General features: G+C 40.9%; 1 protein-coding gene across 7 annotated transcripts in view; it reads left to right on the top strand.

Annotated features, from left to right (window-relative positions):
- The window catches only part of LOC112559240 (protein cycle-like), a 69972-nt gene that overhangs the window by 35376 nt on the left and 6845 nt on the right, over positions 1-27751 (top strand). For 3 of the 7 annotated variants that reach the window (XM_025230311.1, XM_025230313.1, XM_025230312.1), the window contains exons 2-10: positions 477-1055; positions 16517-16658; positions 16907-16993; positions 17448-17605; positions 17933-18012; positions 19543-19635; positions 25318-25435; positions 26169-26348; positions 27005-27254. In XM_025230311.1, the coding sequence (XP_025086096.1) occupies positions 938-1055; positions 16517-16658; positions 16907-16993; positions 17448-17605; positions 17933-18012; positions 19543-19635; positions 25318-25435; positions 26169-26348; positions 27005-27254 (1226 nt within the window). In that variant the 5' untranslated portion in view covers positions 477-937. Of the gene's footprint in view, positions 1-476; positions 1056-6877; positions 6938-8338; positions 10862-16516; positions 16659-16906; positions 16994-17447; positions 17606-17932; positions 18013-19542; positions 19636-25317; positions 25436-26168; positions 26349-27004; positions 27255-27751 lie in introns of those variants that run through there. The other 4 variants (XM_025230308.1, XM_025230307.1, XM_025230306.1 and 1 more) reach the window with 4 other exon arrangements.

Below are 27751 nucleotides of genomic sequence, written 5' to 3'. Positions count from 1 at the left end.
GCTTGAGGACAACTTTGTTCGTATGTACTGAAGTTCGTAACTCGAACTTTCCTAAGAAGACGATTTATGTATTTGTGACGATGCCATAAGGTGTTTTTCATTTCATCAATCTTGCTCGCATTAATTACATTCTTCAATATGCTCTATAACCACACGTGTGTTGAAATCATGACATATAAAAAAATTAAGCTCATCTGGTGGTAATAAAGCTAGTCCCTTTATCTGCTGCCTGTGTGTGCTCGTGCGTGTTTGTATTTCGCGTTCAAGATAGTGCCATACCTCTTTTTTTTTTTTTTTTTTTTTTTTTTTTTTTTTTTTGATGGGATTTCACTTATTCGTTCTGTTAGTCCACTGAAACTGTTCAGCTAACACAACTTTATAAGTCCACAGATCTTTTGAGGTCTACCTACGTGTATGAACATCAAATTATGTCCCTGTAACAATCCTTCTAATTAATCTCTGTTATCTTATTTCAGAGATCGATGTAAACCGAAGCAGGCGAGAGACTAGACGTGAGCGCAGCTCATTCTCTACTTCCAAACGTCTACACCAGCAACGTCCCCTTCACTGCTTCCGACAGCCATTGGTGATGTGATTCGTTGAACGGTAGCAGTCACAGCAGAACACAAGAGCCTGACAAACAAGGACGGTTGCTAGCACTAACTCTATCTACGCCGCAGATATTACCCTAGCAAAGCACGCATAACCAGGGGACATCTACTGGTGCGTTTCTTCCGTTGTGTGGACTTGGCCCTCGTGGGTTACCTGGTCGTATCATGGAACCGTCAGTCAGCAAAGCGTGCCTATAAAAGCCAGCTGGTGGAGCAGGGCATGAGTCACTTCTACTAATGTTTTCTCCTTACAGTGAACGTTTGTCTCTTCATGGCGCACTTCACGCCACAGGACATCACCTGACGGGGGCCGACTCTGCGTTGGTATGGTGATTGACCAGACATGTAACGCGCGCACCCATTGGATAGCCTGTCCAGCGCTGTTGCTTGTGATCCCGCAGGCGTCGAGTCAGTGCTCGGGAGTATCCCTTGGGGCTTCAGAAGGTAGGTCATTGCTTTGAGAGGGTTGGAATGTTTTAAAATTTGTATTATTTATTTATTGATGATGCTTGGAAGGACAGCCGAAGCTCACAAAGATCACAAAAATCAATCTGGAACAAAGGATCTTCGGCGACTAGTTTGCGAATGTGCGGACTTTGCCGCAAAGTTTTTGCTGTAATTCCGGCAAAGATGGGTTATGTGTGAAAAGATTTCTCCTTCAGTTTCATCATAATTTATATTTACACCTTTCACGTCTGTAATTTAAGAAAATTGAGGTGATATGTATTCCCTGTGAGGAATTCAAACGCATATTTGTACTTAAAATCTTGACAAGAGAACGTGCTTGGGCACCCGTGTGTGTGTGTGATTACAGATTGTATTAAACTCGAGACTCAACGCTTTTTAACTTAGTTCTGAGAAAGGTTTATACAGTATTCCGTTATTCCACGTAATCACAAACACTAAATTGTCCCTAAGGGCGATATAGGAATCCTTCTTTTTGTGTTTTGTTGTAATATCAATGATGATCTGTAGCAAGATCCCGTTTTCGTTTTTTTTTCTTATAATTTTTTTTTCAACCGGATTAATGTTTGAGTTACTTCTGCGTAAACTAATTATCGAGCACTGAACTGTTTGATCACAAATAAATGTCAAATATTCCACGGCCACACAGCCTCGCAATGGATCAAACAAACAAGCCAATAAACGAACTAAGAAACAGAATGGCTGTTCCATTAGCATCCATGACATCCTTTGTTGTCATATTAGAAATGTGTGTGACTGTTCAAATTTCTAGCACCGTAGATGGGGAAAATGGCACAGAGTGTTTGCCATTGCATCACCGTTATATACAGAAAAATTCTCGAAAAGAACAATTCTAGACATTTGGAATAGGTGTAGTCTCACTGTGCAAAGCGAGATACCTTTAGTCGAGAATAATAAAAATAGAAGAATTAGATATTTAGAAACATTAAGCTATGATGTTTACCGTTTTACTCAATTCTTAAATTCAGATGAACGTAAATTATATTGAAACGACAAGGAAAGTTTGTGACAGTTTGACTAGAAATTTCCAACAGGCTACACTATCTGTTGCCGCAGAGGGTCACCAGGCTCATAGAGCTTTCCTTTCTTATCTTTCCACTGCACCTGCGGTCACCGGTCGATATCGACCATTTATCGATTTGACTCCGCACGAGTCGATTCGTCCACGCCGCTTGGTAGATTCGACTACTGACCTCAGTCGATTCGACCACAGCCCTCAGTTGATTCAGACACCGCCATAGTAGATTCGACCACCGGCTTCAGTCTATTCGACCACCAAATACACAAGTTACTATTCAGTGTAATAACGCACTCGTTGCTGCTGTATGTAGGCAAAATGAAGATATTTTTATAGTTACGTAATATACGTAGGTCAGCCGCCATTGTTATCAAATAAAAAATAGCCGCTATTAGAAGTGACATTGCCTATTTATGAGCAAAAAAAAATACTTTCTTTGCTTAGTTTACGCAATAGCAGTCAGATTGGCACCGCCATACGACTCACAACCTCTTAAAAAAAACGCTTAAAGCATTTAAAAAAATGAAGATGTTAGACTATGTTGAAAACTCATTTCTATTGACGGATCCTTCCACCCTCTCTCTCTCACACATATATCTATATACACAGAGGGAGAAGAGAGAGGGCAAGATCGACGTGTATCAGCCAAGGACAAGAAAGAAGAGTTCATAAAAAACTGCACTTATTTCGTGACCGAATTATCGATTAAATGAGAATTTGGTCGAATCGATTGTGGGCTGTGGTCGAATCGACCAGCCCCCGCAGTTGCGTCTGATGTACTTTTGCTTCGTCTCACTCTTTCCGTCTGTCTTTCTCATACTCCTTTTTTTCTCGTTTTTGCTGTCTCTTACATGCACACTCTCTTTTTCTGTCTCGCGTGCATGCATGCACAGAATGAGCGAGAGAGAGATGCGGGAAGACTGTATATCGATCCACCCGTCGCATCATTTTCTATTCGTGGGCTTGGCTGGCTTTTAAGGATTATGAAAAATTAAGCAGAACCAGCACTGCTTATCACTGTACTCTTATCATCTGCAGATTCTAAACAGTAATAAATAAAGCACAGGTGGCAAAACTGAAATCGAAAATTTCCTTTAAGCACAGAAAGGCTAGCGTGGCTGCTATCAAACCCCTTTAAGTATTCCGCATGACAATTGTAGATGATGTGCGCAAAACAAAGTAAGGCAACTGTCGTAAAGGGCCATGGATGATACAAGCAGTCCAGGAGAACTGTAGTGAACGTTTTTCTCACGAAGTGTGGACACGCATGACTCGGTTCTATGAGTGGTGAAGGATATTGGATGTTTACTCGGATTGAACTGCACAAAAGTCGTCTACTGTAGTGTCTCAACAGGGAGAAACATAACGATGAGAAGTGGTCCCTAAATAAAAGACTTCCCGCGTCAACGAACTTAAGTGCTGTGTGCTTAGTCTGGTGAGATGTAAGTGGTTTAAACATCATGACAACTATTTTCTTTGTCATTTTTTTTAAAGAGAACTAGAATTGCTAATTTATTGTTATTGTTAGCGAAGTACCTAGCTGGCCGTTGAAGTCGAGCGGTCCGGTGGCGCAACGGTTAGCGCCTGTCACCAATACAGTGAAGGCTGGCTGCCCAGAGTTCATTTCTCGTCTCGGGCACGCTGTTCTTTCTCTGCACGTGGCATCTGTTTACAGGGCTGGCTGCTTGCCGTAATATAGCCTCAGTTGCTGGCACGTCGTAAAAAGCCAATCCCCCCATGGCCGTTGAAGTCTTTGGTTTTCTACGTTTTAATAGTTATTCGATGTGTGAATGTCTGCCTTAATGCTTACAGTTCATTTGGTAGGGTGCTGAGAGCTTTTTATTTTCATTGTTAGGTCCTGACCATATATTTAAGCACACATTTCTGTTGATTTTAAAATTCCCCAGCCCCGTTTTCTTTCACACTTTAGTATTTGGCGGAAGATTTATGTGTACTGCGATCATGGGCTGCTCCTAGTGCGGTCTCCAGGACTAAAGAGCATTCATTAGGTTAATTGCTCCGATCGATTTTTTTGCAATCCTACGACAAAGGGTTAATTTTTCACTGAGGTTTATTTCACTATACTATCTTGCTTACTCAGTGAATGGTACTCAGTCCATTTCTAATCCCATCGTATGGGTGACATAGATGTCTGTTTAGTATTCAATCTTAACAACTTTCGTAACGTTGACAAACAAAACCATAATATTTCACCTGCCTATATGGGGATTGTGTGTGCACGGATTTATTTGTGCGCGTAGACGCATGCAGATATACGCGTCTATGTCTAAATGATTGTTTCGTTTTTCATCATCGAAGGCAAAGGGTATTTCATTGGAAGTAAAGAACATAAAGCACAATTTAGTAATGTCCTTGCCAAATGTAAGAGACGTGAAAGTTACAAATAGAAGTGTAAAACTGTTCCGGAAACAGCTTTTCCATCATCTGCGATGCCGCACGGACGAACTCGTTTTCGGAAAGTTTGCGATACTTGTATTTGATTCGCTGTGCTGTTTCCATGGAGACCCACAGACTTAAAGGGGAATGACAACAGAACTAGCAGGCTGCGTTTAAAGACCAGCCTGAATAATCTGAGTTTTTTTTCAGATATCAGTAGATATAGGCGATGTAAAACTAACCTGCAAATTTCAGCCTCCAAAACCCATCCGTTAATTTTGGATTATCCGTGATTTTTGATTATCCAAATGACGGGCGCCGAAATGACACCGGATAATCGAGGCTGTACTGTGTATAAGCTGGTATATAAGTTGTAGGCGTGCATATCGAGAACGGAAAAGGGGAATGTAAAAATTCGTTTTCTCACAGAAAGCTGTTTCAGTTTGATCAATCTTTCTCCTTTCAGCGATCTTTGGGACTGCAGATTCACGTTCATTTGTATTGGACTGCTCGGTTTTAAGTCATCACTAGGTGGGGCTTTTTTGGTCTAGACGAATTGATTGCCCATGTCACTTTTCTTGATAAACCCACTGCAGTTAGACAGAGAACATCAATTTTTTTTAAAATCTCACCAGGAATTATCAGGATGAAGGTGCACTGAACTTTATTTCCCTTAAAACTGCATTAGCTACATTTCTATTATGCTAACGAAACACGATCAAACATATCCATGCATATGTTATTCAACAACAAAACAGAGCAGCCTCCGTGTATATTGTAAGTATGCATGCATTATCAAGTAGATAATATTGTAAGGTAAACTATAAAAAGAAGAATGAGAGCCATTTAAGTTCACTGATAAAAAAAAGACTATTTTAAAGTGTTTATTTTAGAAAACATGCAGCTTTCAGCAAGGGACAACAGTGTAGCACATGATGTACAAGGAAACATGGCAAGTTTTGGTACGGCTCCTACCTGAGACGAATGCATTCCATTGACATGTACCTAGACTTCCATTTTGCCCTCAGTGCTTCCTCCCAGCTACATCTGCATCGTGAACCTAAACATTGACGTTTCCTGTGGCACAACGACTCACTGCTGACATTTACTGTTGGCAAGGGTTCCATTTTGTACTCAATGACTGGTCAGGCAAGCTTCTGCTACTAAAAAAATCTCCTAACACTACCCTTTTTTCCAAATTAACTGCTCGAAAGTGTGGATCTGTTCAACCATACGATATACGTAGTCTGTGACCAGCGTATCAGCGCTAACCTGACCAGAATACTTTAGAGCCCACGATGTCTCCTGTCGAGAAAATACAACAGACAATCAAGTGCTCAGCAGGCTTGGAAAGCGAGTCTTCGAGTTACTGCCATCCAATGGTGATGACAAACTTTGATCTCTTTAAAAATCCAAGCGCTGAGGATGAGAATAAGCACCTGTGGAAAAGTTCATGCGGTATACGCTACTCCAAAAATAAGATTTGATGTACACGCCTGGTGTCTTGTGGAGACAAAATACAGTTTGATTATTTACTGTGGAGACAAAATGAGGTTTGGTGTACGGAATGCTTTATAGAAACAAAATATAGTTTATACAGTGTCTTTTACAGGTAAAATACGATTTGAAACACTAAATTTCTCATAGCGATAAATTACCTTTCGATGAAGCTAGTGTCTTGTAGATTTAAAATACAGTTTAATGCATCTAATGCGTCGACAAAATACAGTTTGATACATGTGCCCAATGTCTTGTACAGATAAAATGCAGTTGGATGTACGCAATGTCTTAAGGAAACAAAATACAGTTTGATGTATACAATGTCGTGTATAAAGTACAATTAATATACCCAAACATCTAAGAGATAACATAAAATTCGATGTATCCAGTACCTCACAGATACAAAACATAGTTTAATATATGCAGTATTTAGTAGAGGCTTAATACACTCAGTATATACATCTTAACTGCGATCAACCACATAAAACTGACCTTTGCCTGGAGATGTGGAACTCAATAAATGCCTTCAATAACATCCCTAGGCATAGAAAGATGTTTCCTGTGACAGACAGCTATGAATTTACACAAGTATATCAGTTTGCTTTTAAGCCTGAAGGAGTGTATAAGGAAGCCAGTTTCATCAAGACAGGTGCGAAATTAGTTTCATCTCTTCGAAACGCAAAAACATGCTCGTGCCGCGATAAAAATGTTCAACAGCCTGTGGCTGTTTACAGAAACCTCGTGAGGAGAATGAAATGAAAAATTAAAAAATCTCATTTTACTTGTGTGTGTGTGTGTGAGACAGCCGACACGCAGGAGCTGAGGGAGGCATTGTGATCGTTATCTTGCGCATCGTTAATCGCTGGCTGTAGCAAAGAACTGAGCGTCTGTAGCTTGAAGGTGGAGGTTGAATTACAGATCAGAGGTAATCTTGAATTCTGATATTATCACCGGATTATATTTCAGTGTCTGATCCTTGCACTTCCACCTTTCGCCAAGGATGTGTTTTCTTTTTGTCTCCGGTGCATGTGTACAGGGATGCTTTAGCCACTTGCGTACTGCTTGTATGCGTAGGAACCCATTGGTTGTGACAGCTCTGTTTATTTGTTCTAGATTGGCGCAATGCTCTGTATTCGTTAGCCCTATAACCTAACAGCTAATGTAAGAATTTAATGTAGACTTATGATCAATTTTCTTTACCTGGAGCCCTTGGTTAAGTTCTTTGTATCATCAATCTTCCAGTGTCAACAGTTACTGTCTTCCTTACTTAACTGGGTCTAAATAATTCAAAAAGTTAAACCATGCTGAAGCTACCAGCAGAAAGCACTTTCAAGGTGGATTCCAGACAAGAGAATTGCACATTTCTGCGGACACACACATCAAACGTACTTCCCGAGATTTGTCTGCTGATTTTCGTTCGTTTGTCGCTACCTACCTTTTGAGTCTGATCACCTTAGATATCATCGTAGTCTTTCATGCCTTGTCTTCACGCTTTTATTTCTCACTGTAGAAGTTTCATGTTGTTTGTCTTAAATGCTTTTAACCCCTGAGCATGATGCAAGTGCAGCGAGTATGAGAAAAGCAAAAGTGAAAGACGCAGACGAAGAAGAAACAAGTCTTCTCGGCTGTCCAGCGCTGGCTGACAAGGGGCTAAGAATGAAAGTGCGGTGAAAACATCCGTCGTTCTCCGGGCATAACGACTACCGGGCACTCGCGGTATGGAAGGGCGGGGCGAGGCACGAAGCATTCCTTGGTCTTGTTCTAAGAAGGACACGATCAGACTCACCTCCTTCCGTGGTGGTGGTGGTAGTCAGGTGAAAGTAGTTGGGTGGGGAGAAGGGATGGAAGAATGCGTCTTTTTCTTTCTCCCTCTGCCGTCTTCTAAGTTTGTTGGTTAACAGCCATCTCGGCAGAGCAGTCCAGAGGTGCACAGTTATTTGTTCTTTTCGTCGACATTACGGCATTACGCCGTTTATCCGTGAATATTGTGAAACGAGAGCATGCCAAAATTTATACAGAGTCAAGAATAGTAGCAAGCATGAACTTTTATGATCTGATTTAGAAAGAGGTCAACAACACAGGCGTCATGATTTCCCCTGGATAAGTTTGCATTGTGAAGACCTCACCCAGTGGGACAGCTGGATAGCCTTAGTTGCTAGCTTGGCACAGAACGCCGAAAACCGTTAAAATGCGTAATTTTCGTGTGCTCAAGAAGAGTATCAATCTGTAGACGTAAAGATTACTGAGGTAAAATACAAATTTATTAAGTAATAAAAAAAATGCACAGTGAAGCAAAACCTAAAGTTATTGGATGTTACGGTGAAAAAAAAAAACCACAAACAAACCATCATCTTCAGTTTTTAGAGGATAAAGAAACAATGTTGTACGTACATTCGTACAAATGTACATCCGTACAAACGAAGTGCTGCAGACGTCTGTCTCTGTCATTTGCTACAAAATGTGCGTCATACCCAAATTCAAGAAATTTTTGGGTAACACTATCAGATCCCTCACCTAAATTTGATAAAGGCTCAGAATCAGTGAGATTAAACACCAGACACATCAAGATAACTTCAGCTATTCGTGCTATATAACGCTGCACGCTCTATTTCCGAAGTTTGGTGTCTCGATGGTCTTTTGAGGCCATGCTAGTGAGTAACCGTAGTGCTGTCGCCCTCCTGTGTACACAGCAGCACTACTCGCTCCCTTGCACGCTGCTTGACCGTTTGTTTCCCTTGCAAGGCGGCGCTAGCTGTTTCCGAAAAAGGTGGAGGGGGGAGAGGGGCACAAGGGATTTCGATGTTTAACCCTATGGCATCCAGAAATTTGTTCTCCCGGCAAAACAATTGTTGTTTCGGGGGGCATTAGCTGTTTGCAGAGGCCATTTCCGTCTTTGTCGCCGGCAGCTGTAACATTGTTACCGGAAAGAGGGTCTCTCTCAGGTTTAGCCAGGCGGGGAAAGGGAAAAATAGAGCAAGGGAGCTTGTGAACAGTTTTGTTTCACTGGAGACTGGGACGCCTGTCTGTCGGTCCCTGTACGAGGCAGTTCAGTTTCCGCGAGGCAGTCTTGTATGATGGACACTGCGTTGTAGATGGTGCAGAAAGACTGCAACTCGTTGCATCATGTGCCTTATGGAATTTAGCCACAATTTGGTCGTCTGTTTTTTTCAGTTTAAGGCTCATTGTTCACGTGAATGAAAGTAGCATTACAACCGATGCAGGTAGCTGCTATTTCTTATTTACATATCTGGTGTGGTATTCATCTACTTCTTTCTCAGCGACATATTTGGATTAAAAAAAAAGAATGATGTGCAGTTTAAGCTTAACGATGATTACAGAGGGTAACAACGACATTTTACAGTTTTACAGTGGCATTGTTACAAATATATGTCTCACATTCAGACTCTGAGTTCTGTTTATTTATCCTCTAAAAGAAATTATTATAACAAAATACTCATTAGAGAACTGAATGTTATAGGCTTAGTTTATTTTTCCAAGTATACTATGTTTTTCGGTTTTGACAGTTGCTAGTGATGCACAATATTGCGGGGGGAAAAAAGTTGGCAGGTGATAAATTTGTCTCCAAATGAAAAAAAAATAAGAGAGAAAAATAAAAAGGAGTAGAAAGATAAAAGACGTCATAAGGGTATCGTTTTCACTGCTTTGTTTTTGGTTTTGTTTAGACATCCAGTATTTTGATTGTACGTTATGTCAGAAAAATTGAAACACATAGCTTCTCATTCAAGGAATGAAAACACCTTATTCGATGGAACCTGACCAGCTGAAACGTTGACAAACAAGTGCGCGGTGATGATGATGTCCTTCACAGGTCGCCATATCAGTGCCCGTCGGTGCCGTTGTGGAATGGACGTCAAAACATCAGTTGCAGGAGTTCTCTGGCTTCTCAAAACTACCTTAAGTAAACGGGTAAATCAAGTTCAGTCAGTCTAATCAGCAGGACTCAAAAAAAAAAAGGCTAGAGGCAGACGAGGCTAGAGAGTTACACGTGTTTATTTTGACGTTTATTGACCCACGCCGGTGAGCGCTTGTGACAAAATCAAGACCTGTTACATAGTCCTATGGCGACTGAGTTTTGTGATGATTCGGTTATCAGCTTTCTTAGACTGCTGTGTCATAAGCTCGCCAAATCCATTTTTCAAAGGGCAGCGATTCTTTGAAATCTAGTCATAGCTGTGTGAGAAATTTCATTGACTTTGGCTGCTCACGAACTGCACAAATCACTGGCTTTAGTGTGTTCTAAGGTCTGTATACTTGACAGTAGTTTTCCAGCGATTACGAGTGCACACCTGAACGTGCATTCCCAGGTCTACCTGTTAAAATACAAGAATATGAAGATTGGTGGCTTTGAGGCAAACTGCCTAATTATAGTATTTCTTGGTCGGATGCAATGGAGGCTTACAAGAGGCGCGCTGCTAGAAAGACAGAATAATCAAAGATCACCATATTTTTTGAAAATTTGATTCTACTTCTGCTATTCCTTACTTCAGAAAAGTGTGATGAGAACTTTTTAGAGGCAAGACCGAATGCAAGATTTAACATTCTCCCATTCATGAGAGAGAAAAGCCGCTAACGATAGGGAAATATAGCTGAGACACCTTTTATCCAAGAAGAGGTTAGACGCAGCAGCAACAGTCCCCAGATATGGAGAACTCGTATTATCAGTCTGCTGCATTCCACCCGTACGCGCAGGCGTGCTATGTGCCTGGGGTGTGGTACAGCGGCTATCCATGTCCTTCCGTCACCCGACAGTTCGAGGCCGACTTCCACCCGGCACAGCTGACGGCATGCCAGTCCACCCCGTGCTCGCAGTACCACCCGCAGCTAACAGGTCTGTATAGCATTTAACGTATTCTACACGTCAGTGTCAGGGACTACTACTGTTGCGTTAAATTCATGCTATACAACGTTAGTGTTCAGAAATAACAACAATAATAATATTGACCTTGTATAAAATAATCTTGTTCTATCTAGAAACTACTCACTGCGCACCACACACACGCGAACACGCACACGCATGCACAACTAAGAGAGTCAGTTTTTTTTCAACAAGTATTTGTGCGTTGAACGTGCAAGCTTTTCATAAAAACATTAAAACATATTTGCAAAATATTACCCAAGACGTTAAGTATATTCAACTTTGTCTCCAAAGAAATCTACGTTAGTACTTGTTCGAACATTGTTGACATCCGGTGAGCATTTCCCGCAATTCTTCCCCTTCGCTTCTTTGCTTTCTTTCTCCCCTGTCTCCTGTGCCCAAATATTTATCTTAAATAGATGATTGGTATTGTTTCAATTTTCTTGTTTTCACATATTTCTGGATCGAATCCTTGCTAGTGCCCTAAAGCTAGACTACGTCTCAGTCGAGCTCCTCCATCCCATTCGGCTGGTCACTCCCCTCTCCGCCGCCATTCTTTATCTTCCATTACGTTTTCTCGTTCTCCTGCCTTTCGCCGGTTTTCTCTCGTTCTCTCTCGTGTCTGTATTACGCGTTCTAGCTCTCTTCTCTCCTGTCCTCCAGGTCTTCTGGCGGATGACTTGCGATGTTTTTGCAATGTCCAGGCTAAGCATTTCAAATCGTTTTTCACCGAGTGTCAAGATTTATTCTTCAAGATGTAATTATCTCACTGAAATCCATTTATCTCTGCATTTTTCTAAACCGATTTTCTCCAATATTATCATACCAAGGACACAAATCAAGACAATAAAAACTGCTTTCGATGCGCATAAGTCAAATTTGATTAACCAGCCACGCACGCACACGCTTTATCCACCGTCCCCTTTTCTTTACTTATGTTTTCTTTCTTTCCTGCTTTCGAAATCTGCTCACAAGTTCACTCTTTAAAGTAAAATAATTGTTCTATAGAATCCTTTATAAATCACACCCACACACACATATATATTTATATGGAATATATAAATGTATTTATAATCGTTCAAATAGTGTACTTAGACCTTTATACGACAGTTCGACAATATGTATGGAGAAGATCGGTATTTTCATTTGTAAAAAAAATATTTATTTCCAAATACCAGGATTAAATAGGTGATCAATGCACATTTAGTTAATGTACCCCTAAATAATTAAACTGCCATCCCTTTCACAATCGTTATTAACAGAAAACCAAATCATTGAAACTTGCATTCAAAACATATTTATTTTGAAAATATCCCTATTCATAGTGTTCAAGAAAAATTCGTGTCCAGTTCGTTGCATGGTCAGATTTTTTTAGGGTTAATAAATAATCGTTTTATCATTAGAAATTGCAGGATTACTTTTGGTTCTGTTAACTCCATTATATAATTTGATTTATTTAAATTCATTTAATTTCTGGGTGATTATTTCTCAGTTTTATAATGGTCCTATTTAAGCTAATTTCATCCTGGTCATCTACAGCTGGTGTCCACAGTTTTTATTGTTTTCATCCCCAGTAATTTTCTTAGCGTATTCTGTTCGTTATCTCTTTGTCTCTCTTTCTCTCTGTCTATCTGTCTGTCTCCTCTCTCTCTCTCGTATGTATGTAAATTGTCATTTTATGCTTTGTTTAATTTCTACTGTTCTCTTATGTTCTGTAAATGCCTTTAATGCCAATGTTTAATTTTGGTCTAGTTTTTAAGCTTCTTATTTTTTATGTGAATCAGTTCTGTGTCAAGGGCACACTGATTCAAGGCTGTTTAATATTGCCTACAAAAGTATTTTGTCTAAGTAATACTATTTCACTTAAAAATAAATATTTATACAGTGATATATTTTAATATGTTCCCGTTTGGTTACCTCCATATTACAGGCGCTATTATTGTCCGAAAGGCAACCGAACAAAGAAATGGATCAACCTTTGAGTTGATACTAGGGGTCACAACAAAGCTGACAATGCTACAGATCGATGGCGTGTAAATGAGTGCCGTGACAAAATTGGCAGGCACCATATTTATGTACCCTGTACACTTTGTCCCTGCTCCATTCTGTAAACAGGCTTTGTTCACCTTAGAGCAACACAGAAGTACAGGAAATGTCGCCATGGCTTGTCTGATCCCGTTTTACCTGACTACATTAAATCCATTCTTAAACATGGAGTAAAATTTGAGCACGTTTGGCAAAGATTTGATATTGCCGTCATGTAGAATCTTTGCCAAACATGTTCAAACGTTACTCCGTGTTTGTTTGGTTATGAACATCATTCACGATCTTGTAGCTAGAAAGCTAGGAAGGATGATAAGCTTAATGACTGTTGATAATGGCCACATCCATTTTATAGATGCAGAAAAGCAACGCAGACTTGTAAAGCCAGTGAGGGTCCGTGTAATCGATACGTTCATTCTCCTTTTTGATAAATTAATTTTCTGATTGATATATTTCTTTAGTAGTATGCGAATCGTGGTGATAGGATGAACATTCAGATTCAATTTTGACAACAGTTTTCCGGCATACACGTTAGTCAAATGAAAGTTTGTTTTATTAAGTTTGCTATTTTGACGAAAGAACCATGTACTCGAGATACTCGAGATAAGGACTCGAAATGAAAACTTTTTTCATGCTTTGGACGGACATGTAAGAAGAAAAAAACAACATTACGAGTTGATTCTAGATATTTTTTGAAATTTTGTTTCTGCAGTTTTATTTGAGCAAATGAATTTAAAAATTTGCTTTGAGCATTATGGATGTTATGCGCACTGACCAAAAAAAAAAAAAAAAAATAATAAAAATATAGGCTAGGGAGTAGCGTAGACGAAAGTCTTACAAACACCTACCAGCAGCAATCAAGGTTAAATAGAATAATTCCTATTCTTGTACAGCTACCCACATCATCACTAATATCACTTAAGTGGCCATATTTCTCCTGTCTTCAGTTTTCCTGTCTTCTTTGTTGGCATTAAATGAAAATGGGGACTAAGTACCATCTAGTCTAAAATTTTCTTTTTTATGTCTTTCCTCTTAAGAACTAGTGCTTCCCAAAAGCATGCTTTTTGAGTTTTAGCAGACATATAAACAATTGCAGCACGGAGGCAAACAACGTTCATGAAATAGACAGGACGTAACTTTCTAAGAGTCTTTCACAGACCACCTAATTTCATGCAAGCTTTTGTATAGCCTTGTAATGTGTACATTTTAGCTTACAGCCCAAACGTGGCATCCCTTTTAATACACCCTGCTTTCGTCAACACAATGGCATAGAGCTTTTACGGACCTGCATGGCCATTGCCGCCTTGAGAATCATTGTCTCGATGGCTGTAGAGCACCCGCTGTGCGTCCATTACGTAGAAAACTTCATATGTTCTCTTGCGGGAAAGCAAGCCTTAAAAGATATTTTGACTGCTGGTTAGTTTTGAACCATGGAAACCAACAGTGACGCGTGACTTTCTTCTTTCTTCTTCTTTCTTCTTCTTCCTTTTCTTTCTTCTTCCTTTCTCTTCTTCTTTTTTCTTCCTTTCTTCTCTTCCTTTCTTTCTTCCTTCTTTCTTCTTCTCCCTCACCATCTTCTTCTTCATCATCATCTTCATCATATCTGGCGACTTAGAAACTAAGCAAAGTTCTTCAAGTATGAGTCATATCGAAAAGTCCAAATATCTTTTTAAATATTGCACAATTTTTTTTAAAATAAAGGCTTAGCCTTAATATCGTAAACCCAAACAGAGTTTTATTTTTAAGACAAAATGTTGATCAAAATCATACAGGCGACTCAGTTTGCTTACGTCCGCACTTGCATTGGTAGCCCATCTCTCTCTCTCTCTCTCTCTCTCTCACACTCACAATTAAAAAAGCAGTCAAAACCAGTTTATCTCTTCTTAAGTGTCATAGTATTCCAAGAACTTTTCCTATTTCTATACTTCTTTGTATTTTCATTGCCGTTGCTCTTTAACAATGATACCGTTAATGTTTTATATAAGGCTTAGGGGTATCGCAATATAACTGGTGATACTGTAATATAATAATACTTGTCATATATATGTTATACTTGTGTATACCTTATCAGAAAAGGCAAGATACTATTGAATAAAATATTCGCTTTCGTGTTATGTTTTTCTTTTTTCCTGTCTTTAAGGTGGGACTGTGCATGCGTTCGTAAATGTTTCGTTATTATTTGGTGCCATGCTTTGGCCAAATCAGCCAGATATTTGCCTACTTTTGCGTGAATTTTACTTCTTTCCCTTAAAGCAGCTTCTTCTTCAGTTATATCTTCGCTAAACAGGAGTTGCTAAAACAGTTTTCTGTCTGCAAGAAAACTATCTTTTCAATTTCGATCGAGCTTTATATATGTGGAGAAAGCATTGTTCCCGCTTCTGAACTCGTGAGGTTTCTTGCGCAATCTCAGTTGCTGTCATAGCTCCCGACGTTAGATTCTCAAAATTAAAAAAAAACACTTAATACGGATGTCTTGAATCCTGTATGTTGAAGTGTCTACTTCCATTTTGTCTGCTGCAGCTTTTTCTTGTAATCATCCACGTGACAACTGCCTGCAAGTACAGTTGTAATAAGTGCAGCAAAAGATTTTTTCAGTGATGAAGACAACCAGCGCCAAAACATCGATTGTGTAGAACTGTAGGTCATCAGAACACTTTTCTAAGACTTGAGATGAGTTATCTGTGCATGAAGTGATGTGTCGAGCGCTGGATGACCCAGTGTGGTTCAAAGACGTATACGGGTGGCGACACCTCGTGCAGTATTTGGCTGTGATGACGGTTTTACAACAGTTACTTTAATAAATACTTGCTGGTTGTTATTTATGCATGGTGCACACATGTAAGAACTGTAGAGTCTATAGGGCATGCAGTGTGGAGTTGCGCAGCATCCCCCACGTGCATTGCCGCAGAGTGAAGTGTCCACACAATACTGAATGAGGCGAAGGTGTCAGAAACTGTGGGAGGTGAACAATATTTGGCGTGGAGAATGCTTTACGTAATACCGGAGGAGGTGACTAGTACGGAGTAGGGTAGATGCATGACACTGTACATGACATGGTGCATGACATTGTCTATTCAGAAAAGGGGAAAGTTTTACGAAATATTTTAGAAATGTTTAGAAGTCGAAAGAGCTCCGCTGCTCTGAGTAGCAGATTGCACACAGAACACCTCTTAAGACACGAATCTCCACTTTTTAGTTTAATCTTTACGTGATATAAGCACGCCATTGAATTTAATCTTTTCTCTACAACAGTATTTTTGTGATTTGTGAAACATCACACCTTGCTGTTGTTGCTGCGCATTCTAGATGTTTACAAAGCAACATTTCAGCCTCTGGCCGTTGTCATTTGTGATGGCCATGATGTCTGGCTTACAAGGCGCAAGGGAAGAGATTACATACTATTAGATTATCGATAGATACCCGTCATTGAGCTGTAAAGTGCTTATCACAATCAACATAACAGCTTACATTGTGAAAGTTGCTAGATTTTCAGAACCGATGGATAGTGGTATATGGGGTGGAGTTCATAGGATATTTACAAAGGAACTGTTTTCTTTGAAGAGATATCTTGTTGTTTGTCTTTAGAGTTCTCGTACACATACAAAAGCACGGGGGTGCAGTTTCCTCTACCCGGGGTGGTCAAGCCTGTGGTGACCGGCCACCCACTGGCGTACACCAACCCCTCTACCATGGATCGCAAGCGGAAGAGAAGTTCCACTTCAATCGAGTAAGCTGGTTATGATGTTTTTTTGTTGTTGTCGATCTTGAGGACACACACACGCGCTAACACACAGAGTAGATTAGATTGTGACACAGAGCCATGAAGATTTTACCGCTGATGCCAGGGCCTCTATATTAGCACGCGAACACGACGAATAACAAACTTTTGTCGAGTGTTCTGCCTGTCCAGGTCTTCTCAAGTCTGGGCCTGTATCTTGTGCTGGCATTACAGACGTCTTATGTTTTGTGCAACAGTGGCTTCGAGAGCTGTGAGGATGACGATGACCTGCAGGCTTCCACCCCTCAAGATCCCAACGACCCGGAGTGTCGGCGACATCAGAGGTAAGCAAGTGCCTTAGTATCAAGTCGTTAATCTTTTAAATGAAAGGGTGTGTCCGTTTGTACCGGTGTTTTCGAACACTGTTGGTTTTTAAGCTACATATTAACAAGCAAAACACAACTTTAATTAATTTAGTCATTATCTCTCACTTTCATTTTCTTGTATCATACCACACCTTCGTTTCTTTTCTCTTCTCCTCTCCCCTATCTCTCTCCCTCCTTCTCATCATCATCGTCGTCGTCGTCCATCCTGTGCCTCCAACTTTATCTTTTACTATGAAAGAAGTAGACATGCACTGAAAGCAAAGTTTCTGGAGGGCACATAACCTTGAACTACGTGGCCTTACACCAGCTGCTTGGGATACTTGGTTCAGATGTCTGAAAAAAATGCATGTTAATATGTCATTACTTTCTACGTATTTAGTTATTGTTCTCTACTGTATTATGTACATCCCAGACAGAACCACAGTGAGATTGAAAAGAGGCGGCGGGACAAGATGAACTCCTACATCACCGAGCTGTCAGCTATGATCCCGATGTGCAGCGCCATGAACCGGAAGTTGGACAAACTCACCGTCCTACGAATGGCTGTGCAGCACATGAAGTCGGTTCGAGGTCAGTTAATGTAAACCCTAAATCTAAGCTTTATATCTTTTTTTACTTGTGTACAATTTAAGGTGGAAATGTACTGAATCCTGGTGGTTACTGTTAAGGGATAAATATTTTGATGATCTAGTCTTCACACCTTTCAGTAAAAGGGGATGTAGTTGTTCAGTCGACTGTACTGTCTTCATACATATTATGTCACATCAACGGCTTGTATAAGCATCTACTTATCTCTGCAGTACAAATCTTTAAAATCAGTTCGAGTATTTTGTGATGATTTTGGTGTCATCTTGTTTGCTGCATTGCTATCGAATTTATTTTTATTCGCCATTTCAGGCTCAAGTAAGATGTATTCTGAGGTCAGCCACAAACCTTCTTTCATTTCCGATGACGAGCTTAAACATCTCATCCTGAATGTAGGTGAAGATGGTTTGGTGTGCGGTTATTTGGCTGTTTAATCATTGGTCATTAAACCGCATTATAGTAGGCCGGAGCCTTTAAAGACCATACCGAATGCAAAATTATATTGTGATCCATTCGTACTGGGCATTTCGAACTCAATATTGTAAAAAGGAGAAAGGTTTTCAAGAAATTTAATAAAAAGGTTATGGCTTATCTGTTCAGAAACCGCCGCTGCCTAAGTACAGTGTCTGACGACTTGATGAGAGCCAATCCATTGTGTTTTAGGCTAAAGCTGAGCAACTGCGTCCCAACAAACAAGGCGCAGAGAATGTGAGTTGTCGAACAGATTGTGTGCGTCATTAAGATGACAATAATTGAAGTTTACTACACAAAACTCGCTCACGTGCGAACGAGACCGTGCACTCTATGTTAGGTGGAGAAAGAAGCGCTCTCCAGAAGAATGTGGAGGTTTTTGAGTAAAAACCCGAGACTTCAGTAGACATTTGGTTACCACATGACTAAGTTGTTGAACATGACAGGGACCGTAGAAACTGTGGACATGACTTGCTGACCTCTTTGCACCTTCCACCGTTCCGTCGGCACTATCAACAGGCGCACTGGCGTAACCGATTTCCACTAGTGCTCTATCTCTCTCTATATATATATTTATGCGTGCACTTCTTTTGTGTGCTATGCATATCCACATCGCTTGTTCGAATCCTAACTAAAGTTTTGCAGCGTCAGAGGCCATTTCCAAACCTCTAACTCTCGACATTTATTCAAACATCTTTCATATTTGTTGTTACCTCTTACAAGATGAATTACCAGTGATTTAAATTAAATTACTAAAGAAAAATTTTAGAAAAATGTTTTGACTATACACCAGTATCACACTTGCCTTCATTAGATGTTAGAAAATATTGCATTTACTGAAATCCTTTCGTGTTAACAAGCCTATTGATCTCTGGAACCCTTTCAGTCGGCATGCCGTCTAAAAAGTTGATGCTGAATGGACAAACATGCATACACGTGCGTCCAGATTCTAAGAAAGGAATGACGGCAGAGGCGTGGACATCCCTGCTTGGGAGTGTAGTAATATCAGAGGTTAGAGAAGTAACAAGGAACAGAGCCTACAAAGAACTTGAAGCATAGTTGATTACAGGTGCAACGCGCCTACTTAGCAACCGGGTATTTCATTAATTGTTGCGCTACGACGATGCATTTTACGTATTATATATTATATATTTAAAAAATATAGAGAATGCTTATCTCTATCTGTTTTTAAAAAAAAAAAACGCAAACCATTTGGTATGGTCTTTAAGTGAGACGGTCATTGTGTTCACTGGAGCCTGCAGGGGCCATTGCGTGAGTGTGTGGCGGGGATGGAATAAAATGTTTTTAGATATAAAATAGCTTTCATATTATCTAAGTCACTACGTCTGCACTTTCGAAGTACTAAAGTTTGAAAAGGTTTTGTTTGGGGGAACAGCAAAGAAATTAAGAAATATTCCGTAGTCGTGTTTTTTGTTTGTTTGTTTCTCCAGGTCGCTGAAGGCTTCCTTTTTGTTGTGGGATGTGACAGGGGCAGAATACTCTACGTCTCGGAGTCTGTCAAGGACACGTTGCAGTACTCACAGGTGAGTGGTTGGGCAGGAATTTGAGTGACTTGATTTGGACAGTCAACAGATGAAGCACGAATTTACTTGCTGGACATAGTTTGAGTGGTCGGACAGTATTCAGAGTTGGCTTGATTCGAGTCCTAGGAGAGTCCTCGTCGTTGGCTCGCCTTGAGTGTAAGTAGCCCTTTTTTGGTAGATGGGATACAGAAATCGGTGAATTTCAGTACCATTTTCACACGTCACCGAGGTCCTGCATTAAAATATCAAGATTTCTTAAGCTTTTTTGTGGAAAAAAGTTAGTGCGTTCGTAGCATTTTGTTATTATTTCCATGCTAGCCAACCCAGTTTTCAAACATCAAACGGTCAATTTTGTCTTTCCTCTCCTACACAGGTGGCACTAGCACTGCCAAGGGGCCAACACTAGCAATGTACGTCCATCATTCTGTGACCTTAAACTCATCTCACTTAGGTAGTGCACTAGGCCTCAGATTATCTACAGAACAGACTGTTTTGGTATCCTGTTATGGCGACCCTTTGAGCCCAGTAGGACATTTTGCTTTCCATTTGATCTCCTTTTCGCCTCCCTCCTCATAAGGCTTCTTCATTTTGTTTTTCTTTACTTCTTTACGTGTTTCTCGCATGCCTTATTGCTTATCACTGTACTGCGGTAGGAGCTTCTTTGCGAAACCAGAAGCTTGTTTTTCAAATGTTTCTATCAGCGCGCAGACGAACACATCTCCAGGTTCGCAGACATGCTTTTTGCTACTAAGGTTGGCGGCACTCCCGCAGCCAGAGTGAGAATGTTAAACCGCTACCAGATCAACGGAAAGTCGAGGGGGCCAGAATTTATTTTGAAGTAACTCCTTCTGCCGTGACATCCTGACAGGAGTGTTATCCGCAAACCCAGCGACAAACAAGTAAAATTTTACTACCGGTTTCTCATATTTTCTACGTTTGGTGTGAAAAACAGTCGACTCGTTTGACCAGGGCTTGGCCTTCGCCGGCCAGGGGCCACGCGGCGTTCCAGTACTGCTTGCATGGTCCAAACAGCATTTCGGACCTGCCCACGTCTAAGCGCTGGCCCCTTTTGTGGGCGAGGGCCGTCTCCGCAAACAGGAAGATAAATGCTTCAAGAGGAAGCGCCGATCGCTGTTTTGGCTTAGGGCTGGTCCTTCCGTATCGATAGGGCGCTGTGGTTGTGTCGGAGGGTGGAGGATGGAGAGGGAAGGGATGGTGTTTACTTTTGGCTATTGCACGACGCCGGCGCGCTGGTATCTTGTCGACACATCCCACTGATGCGAAGTATGGGATGATCGCAGTTGTCATGCCAAGAGCTTTTCCTTAAGCTATTGTCGACGTTTTAAAACAAAATTAGCTGGTGTGTTTGTGTGCGCGTGCGAACAGAGACATCGCACATTGCACCTCGGGATTATTATTATTATTATTTGACAAATGACGCAATGGGTAATTAAAACTTGGAAAGTGTGCTCAATTACAAAAGTTGCGAAAAACAAGTTATTCAGAAAAAAGAAAAATTGCTGATTATAAGATAAAGATAAGGCTAGTAGGGCGTCATAGCAAAAGACAAAAACAGTCTTACACCTAAAGTGCCTATTTGAATACAGACATAACGTTCACATGAACTTTGAAAACTGTTCTCGTACATGTTCTGGTATAGACAAAGTGCTGGAAGCTTTTCTGAAAGTTTGTTGGTCACAAAAACAAGCCGTCTTTATTAACAGCAAATGTAGTTGGCTTGTTTAATCTGTATGCCTCTGTCAATCCCTTCTCAGCCAATATATTTTGAAGTGATCATGACATAGTACTGGCAGCGTGTTTGACTCTTAGGCTACATAGCTTCACTTAAATGAAGCTCTAGGTCTCAAGATTACCTTCTATATCGCCCAGGTCAGTCTGTGTCATGACCTCCCCGGACTCCGTCATCGAAATCTTTGCGAAAAAAATTTAGACCCTGTCTACAACTGCTTATAAATGTGTGTGTGTGGGGGGGTGCATGTATGTTTCTGTTTGTGCATGCATATGCATGTGTGAGTTTTTAGGTTGCACTTGTCTCAGTGGTTTTTAATTTCTATTTGATGCGATTTCTTTTAGGGAGAGTAGGGGACGCTTTTCTGAGAGGCGAAGCTGAGCGATAGGCTAGAAAGTGTTGGCATCCCTCCGCTCCCCCATCATTTGCCTCCCACATCATGTTGAAATTTGTTGTATTACGTTATGATGAAATTCACCGATGTGTCTCTCTGTCCATCCGTCGCCTCCAGACACGGTCGCAAATCGCATCTATAGTTCAGTGAGCGTTTGCAGCATCTTCGGAAGAACAAGTTGTGTGCGCTATAGATGTCACTTTCATTTGCAGAAGCAAAAAAGAAACATACGAAGAAGAAAAGGAGTAAGTTCACTAGCTGCCTGAGATGACATTTAGTGGGAAAATAAGTGACATTCGTTACTGATGATGTCACTTTTTAAAGAAAGACTGATTGAGGACATGACGTGAAGACCAAGAGACGCGTTTGACATTAGCGGCTGCTAGACTTTTCAATGATGATTGGTGCAGGGAGATAAAGCGGGTAAAGAACATCAAGGAACCAGGTGTATTTCAAGCTAGCGAGTAAGAAAGTGATAAGTGGCAGTTACCAAAACAAAAGCATCGTACATTAAGTGACAGGGATCGCTTGAAGCAAAGAATCGCAGTAGGAGTTAAGTGACCACTCCCTCTCCACTTCCATCTGTCGCTCCCCCGCTCCCCCAATCCTCAGCTATACATTAGAACGACGGCAGACACGACGCAAGCTTGAAACTTGATTAGTCATATCAGCACATCGCACAACACTAAACGCCTAAATCACCTTAAAAAATATAATGTGGAATCAGTCTGGTTAATCAAAAGCTAAACATGCGGCTCCTTTCCATTTCGGCGAGCAGAACCCACATGTAACATTCGTAGAGAAGGCTCGGCACTACCGGGGATTTGTACAGATTGTACTTTGTAGTGAACCTGATCTTATGGGTATTTCAGAACCCATCTAGCTTACCCATCGCCGCTGTTGCTGTTGTGATCCTGATGCGGATCACTGCTGCCGTTCTTGGAGAGGGTGGCTCCCAAGTACTTAAAGCTGTTTACCTTTTCGAGCTGTACCCCGTGCATACAGATATCTGCTTTGCCGCTGATCACTACTTTGTCTTTTTCAGTGCTGGTCTCCATTCCATATGCATTTGAACTGTTTTGTAAGGTCTTGCAGTTCTTTATTAGTGCCTGGTAACAGAAATATATAACCTATAAAGCATAGGTTGCAGATCGGCCTTCCACCAATTGAGATGGAAGTATGAGAGTCTTGGAGGGTTTCGGGCATAACGTACTCCTAGAAGATATTAAACAGCACCGGTGATAGGGAACATCCTTGACGTAGGGCTACTGTGGTAGAAAGTGAGCTCCTGTTTGGTTATCCTGCATTACTGTACCCATTGAGCTATAACACTTCCGTGACTTAAAGCAGTCTTTCTTCGATGTTGAATTTTCGCATCACATGCCATAGCCCCTCGTTTCAGAATTCGTACATGTCTTCCGACCTCTTCCCGTAGGATTGGTAGTTCTGCAGGTTCACTGTTTCTAGCCGGTTGATTTGAAAGATGTTGGCCTCAGTCTTCAGATGGAAGTTGTACAGATCTTTGCATTACTCAGTCCATCGGTTGAGTGCAACATTGCTTTCTGTGAGAAGGTGGCCATTGCTGTCCTCGATGACTGAGGTCTTGTGCTGATCTGTCTTAGTGAAGGTCTTTAGTAATTGGAAGCCTTCTTTGCTGTCACCTCATGCTATTCCATCCTCTATGTCCCGGCATTGATTCTTGATCCATTTCTCCCTAGATAACTTCATCCCTTCTTGATGGCATAGTTCACTTATTTGTATTTGAAACTGCTCGGATTTTCTTCCCTTTTCTCTCTTCAAGGCCCTCCTCTTGTCTCAAAGATCTTGGACGTCATTCATGAAACATGTCTGTTTCTTATTCCCTAGAACAGGCTGTTGAATTAGCACCTCATTGATGTTTCGAGCGAGGGTATCTACGTCACATTCCACCAGCAGGTTCACATCAGCGAACTTTCCTTCAGCTGTGACCATAATTACTTCTGCAACTTTTTTTTTTGCATCATCTGGAGCAGGGAGCGGCCGACACAAACTACCATTTTTCGCATTGCAATCCTCGCCAAGGAAAAATTGTCCAGTTCCGGTAAAAGGACATCCTCATTGTACTCTGTGACTGGAATGCCAAGGTAGACTCATGCGCCTACCAACAAAGGGCAGGAATGGTGGGCAAATTTGTCTATGGCAAAACCAACAGGGGCGTCGGACTCCTAGAGTTTGCGCAGAGACTCACCTTAGCAAACACCTTACACCTCCACAGGAAATCAAGAACGACCACGCAGCATTCACCAAATGATTGGTCTATAACCCAATCGACATTATCACTGTTGCCGAGACGCTTCAAATCCAACATCAACAAGGACAAGATGAGGACGTACCCAGGCGCTGACATAGGTAGCGATCATACCCTTGTTCTAACGAACCTGAAGCTGAAAGCGAAGCGACTATCATACACCCCTCCCCCTTCCCTGCATTGGCTTTGATTTGGAGAAGCTGCAAGACCGAAACTACATTCCAAACTGTAATCGAGCACATCTACGTCAGCAACCAAAACAACATTGAAGTATGTGTACCACTTTACACCTACAGCGACCATCTCTCTGAGTGATAAACATGACTCAACGAAGGCACTAAAATCTCAAGAGTCACACAAACTATTACTTGCTGTTTCTTTAGAAACTATGATTTTCTTGCCGATCTCTATGACTGTCCTCTCAATGTAGCATAAAATAAAAGAGACCCCGAGGAAGCCTTTGCTTACTGGCGCAACCAGTTTTGGACTATATACAAGAAACCCGCATCTTTGTGATACATACTTCAGTAAGCCTGCATGACTCAGCTAAAAACTTCAAATAGCCAGCATCATAAAAGATTCTCTGAAAAAGAATGGCCAAGAATCCGAATACAGAAAACGAAGTAGACAACAATAATAAGAAACAAGATGAAAACCTACTTCTTTAAACTCATAGAATGCAAAGGCAATGCAAAAACATCTAAAAAGCCATTAATCACCTAACACAGTGATGCCCAACCTTTTTCGGCCTGCGGGCCATACATACATTTCTGACATGCGTGTCACGGGCCACTTCGTTTTCCATCCAACCAACTTCTGAATGTCTGGCTGCGTTGCAGTCTTTGCAGAGACACCAAGTCGGAGCACTGAATCGAAATTTTCGTCCATCGAAAAATAAAAAGATTGAGAGGGATAAATACTTCTTCTTCCCTTTTTTCGGTTTTTTTTTTTTTTTTTTTTTTTTTTTAGGTTTTTTTAAATTACTAACATGCCGATTTCCTGCACTGTGGGCAGAAGTTTCGCGGGCCGGATGACATCGCGTCGCGGGATATTGCCCGCGGGCCGTAGGTTGGGCATCCCTGACCTAACACATTAACAAAAACTATTCTGTGTCTTTTTAGTTTGCCTTAACATCCTGAAACAACAAAAGAAGCACATGTGCATTATTTTAAATTGATATCTCCAAAGTATATACTATTTAGTTTTAAAGTTGTGTACCAAAGATGACAGTTGGATCTTTATTTTTTACAGTCAGATTTAATTGGGCAGAGTTTATTTGACATTCTGCATCCCAGAGATATCTCCAAAGTGAAGGAACAGCTGTCATCTTCAGACTTGACACCAAGGGAACGCCTCATTGATGCCAAAAGTAGGCATGCGTTTCTTCTGAAATATTTGTGTGCATTTGGGTATCTTTGTGTGTGTGTGTGCTGACATACATGCATGCATGCTTGTGTATGCAGGGCCGCCGAGAGCCAGCCCGGGCCCCGGGACAGACGACCTCTCCGGGCCCCTTGTACTTGTAAATTCCGCTGACTACACTTCTCACGACAGGCCCCAGTACCCCAAATTGTATTCTACAGACTTGAAACTCAACTTCTGCATGTGTAATGCTTGGGTGTTCTGTCCTTAGACCTTTCTTTAAAACAAAAAGAAAAGGAGAAGAAAAAAAAAAATCCACTGACCAAGGCCGGGCCCCCTTGACAGCCGCGGGCCCGGGTACACCAGACCCCCTTGTCCCCCCCTCTCGTCAGGCCTGTGTGTATGTACAATTTGTCTACAGGTATACATGTGTGTGTGTGTGCACCCAAGCAAGAGTGCACATATGTGTGTGTATATGTATATTTTTATCAAATTGCTTGGAACTTGATAATGCTAGCATACTTATAAAATCTAAGAGCAATAAAAAGAAAAGCCAGAAAGAATTCAGAAGACGCAAAGTTTAATAAGGAATCTTAAACTTTATATGCTCAGGGGATTTTATCTTCATCATCTGAAACAGCAGCTTCTGTTTCCATTAAAGAAATTCCTCTGCTATGCTCTCATGCACTGAGAACTTTGCCAGGTTATTAGTATTTGCAATGTCTGCCTCATCTGTTTAGCCATGATGCCAGTCAAGACTGAGCTGCCTCAGAAACAGACACAACTTTGCTCAGGGGCACGGAGATCATTCTTCTGTAGGATGAAGTGCAGTAGTAAGGTTCCACCTGACATGAACGCTCAGCCAGTCAAGGTCAAGAAGGAGCCAGTGGAAACACATTATCATCGAAAGCGGCGCTCAGGTTATTAAGCTTCTTCACATTAATTTTTCCCTTTCACTTTGTCATCAACTTATTTTTCTGCCTTATTCATCTTTTAGTCCATTTTTTTCCTTCTTTCTCATGTTGCTCCTTCTGCCTTTTTGTTGTTCCTCCCTCTTTTATTTTTCAATCTGTCTTTTTCATTTATGTTCCTTTTTTCCTCCTTCCATTCATCTTTCATTTGCTTTCTTTTGTGTTTGTTTTTTTTCTTTTTAAGATTTTGACAGCTCAGTTTTGTTGGCTGTTTGTAATCATCTCCTTACCCCCCTTTAATTATCTCACCTTTCCTACAGTACAGTGTAACCTTTTAAGTTATTTGCCACAGTAAAGCCTGTAAAAAAAATTACTATTCCCAACACTTAGAAATTCTTTTTCAGATTTTGCTTAGGTAGATGAATGCTTAGGTAATTATGATACTAATGCTGCTCAGATAATATATTTTCAAGTGGAGGTAACTGAATGCAGAGCACACACCTCTCTCTCTCCTTCTCTATCTCTAGGGTGAGGTTTTAAAAAACCCATTGTCCTACTACCATGGTAAATAAAGAAGTGTGTGAGTATGTGTGTACATGTAATCTCATGTTTTTCCAAGGTAACTGAATTACTACCTACAACCATTATGTTGTTTGATGTTGCAGAATCCAAGAACTTCATGGTGATTCATTGTACAGGCTATTTAAAGTCATGGTCAACAGCAAAGATAGGACTGGAAGACGACAGTGAAACTGACAGTGACAGTTGCAGCCTCAGCTGCCTTGTGGCCGTTGGCCGTGTACAGAATGGTGTTAACCCTTTTCCTGCTGAAGAAAGTGGACATATCAAAGTGCGACCAATGGAATACATGTCACGGCATAGTATAGATGGCAAATTCTCTTATATTGATGAACGGTAGGCATTTGTTGTTCACATAGCTGACCTCAGGTTCTTGTGAAAAACGTGATAGTACAGTGTCATGTTGATAAGCTGCATGGCTTGAGCTAGGTTATGTTGAAAGTCTTGAAACAGCTTAATTTGCCCAGTTATTTTGGAGGGGCTTGAAGAAACCTTTTTCTTCATAGTAATTGATGGAAGTGGAGACCTTTGGAGAAGATTATCTTAGAGCTTGCATTCATGTCAAGTCTGTAGTTATCAACCCTATTACCAGATGCACAGGCTGAGATCATTCAGGCTATTGTTTTCCTCTGTTCTATGTAGTACACTGATTGTTTTGTACCTTAGATGTTACAAGATGGGGAAAGGTCTTGCATGTCAAGTGGTGCATTCTTAGTTCCATCTGAGTAACACCATAACTAACCGTAACCCCATAGCCAACCTTAAAGACTTTGCTAAGCTGTTATAGAAGACTTAGATGATAGCCCAATTCTTTAGAATGGAGAGAGTTTGAA

The sequence above is a fragment of the Pomacea canaliculata genome, linkage group LG3 (assembly GCF_003073045.1).
Source record: "Pomacea canaliculata isolate SZHN2017 linkage group LG3, ASM307304v1, whole genome shotgun sequence".
NCBI lineage: Eukaryota > Metazoa > Mollusca > Gastropoda > Architaenioglossa > Ampullariidae > Pomacea > Pomacea canaliculata.
The sequence above is the reverse complement of the archived record's forward strand: the minus strand, read 5'-3'. Positions and strand labels throughout refer to the sequence as shown.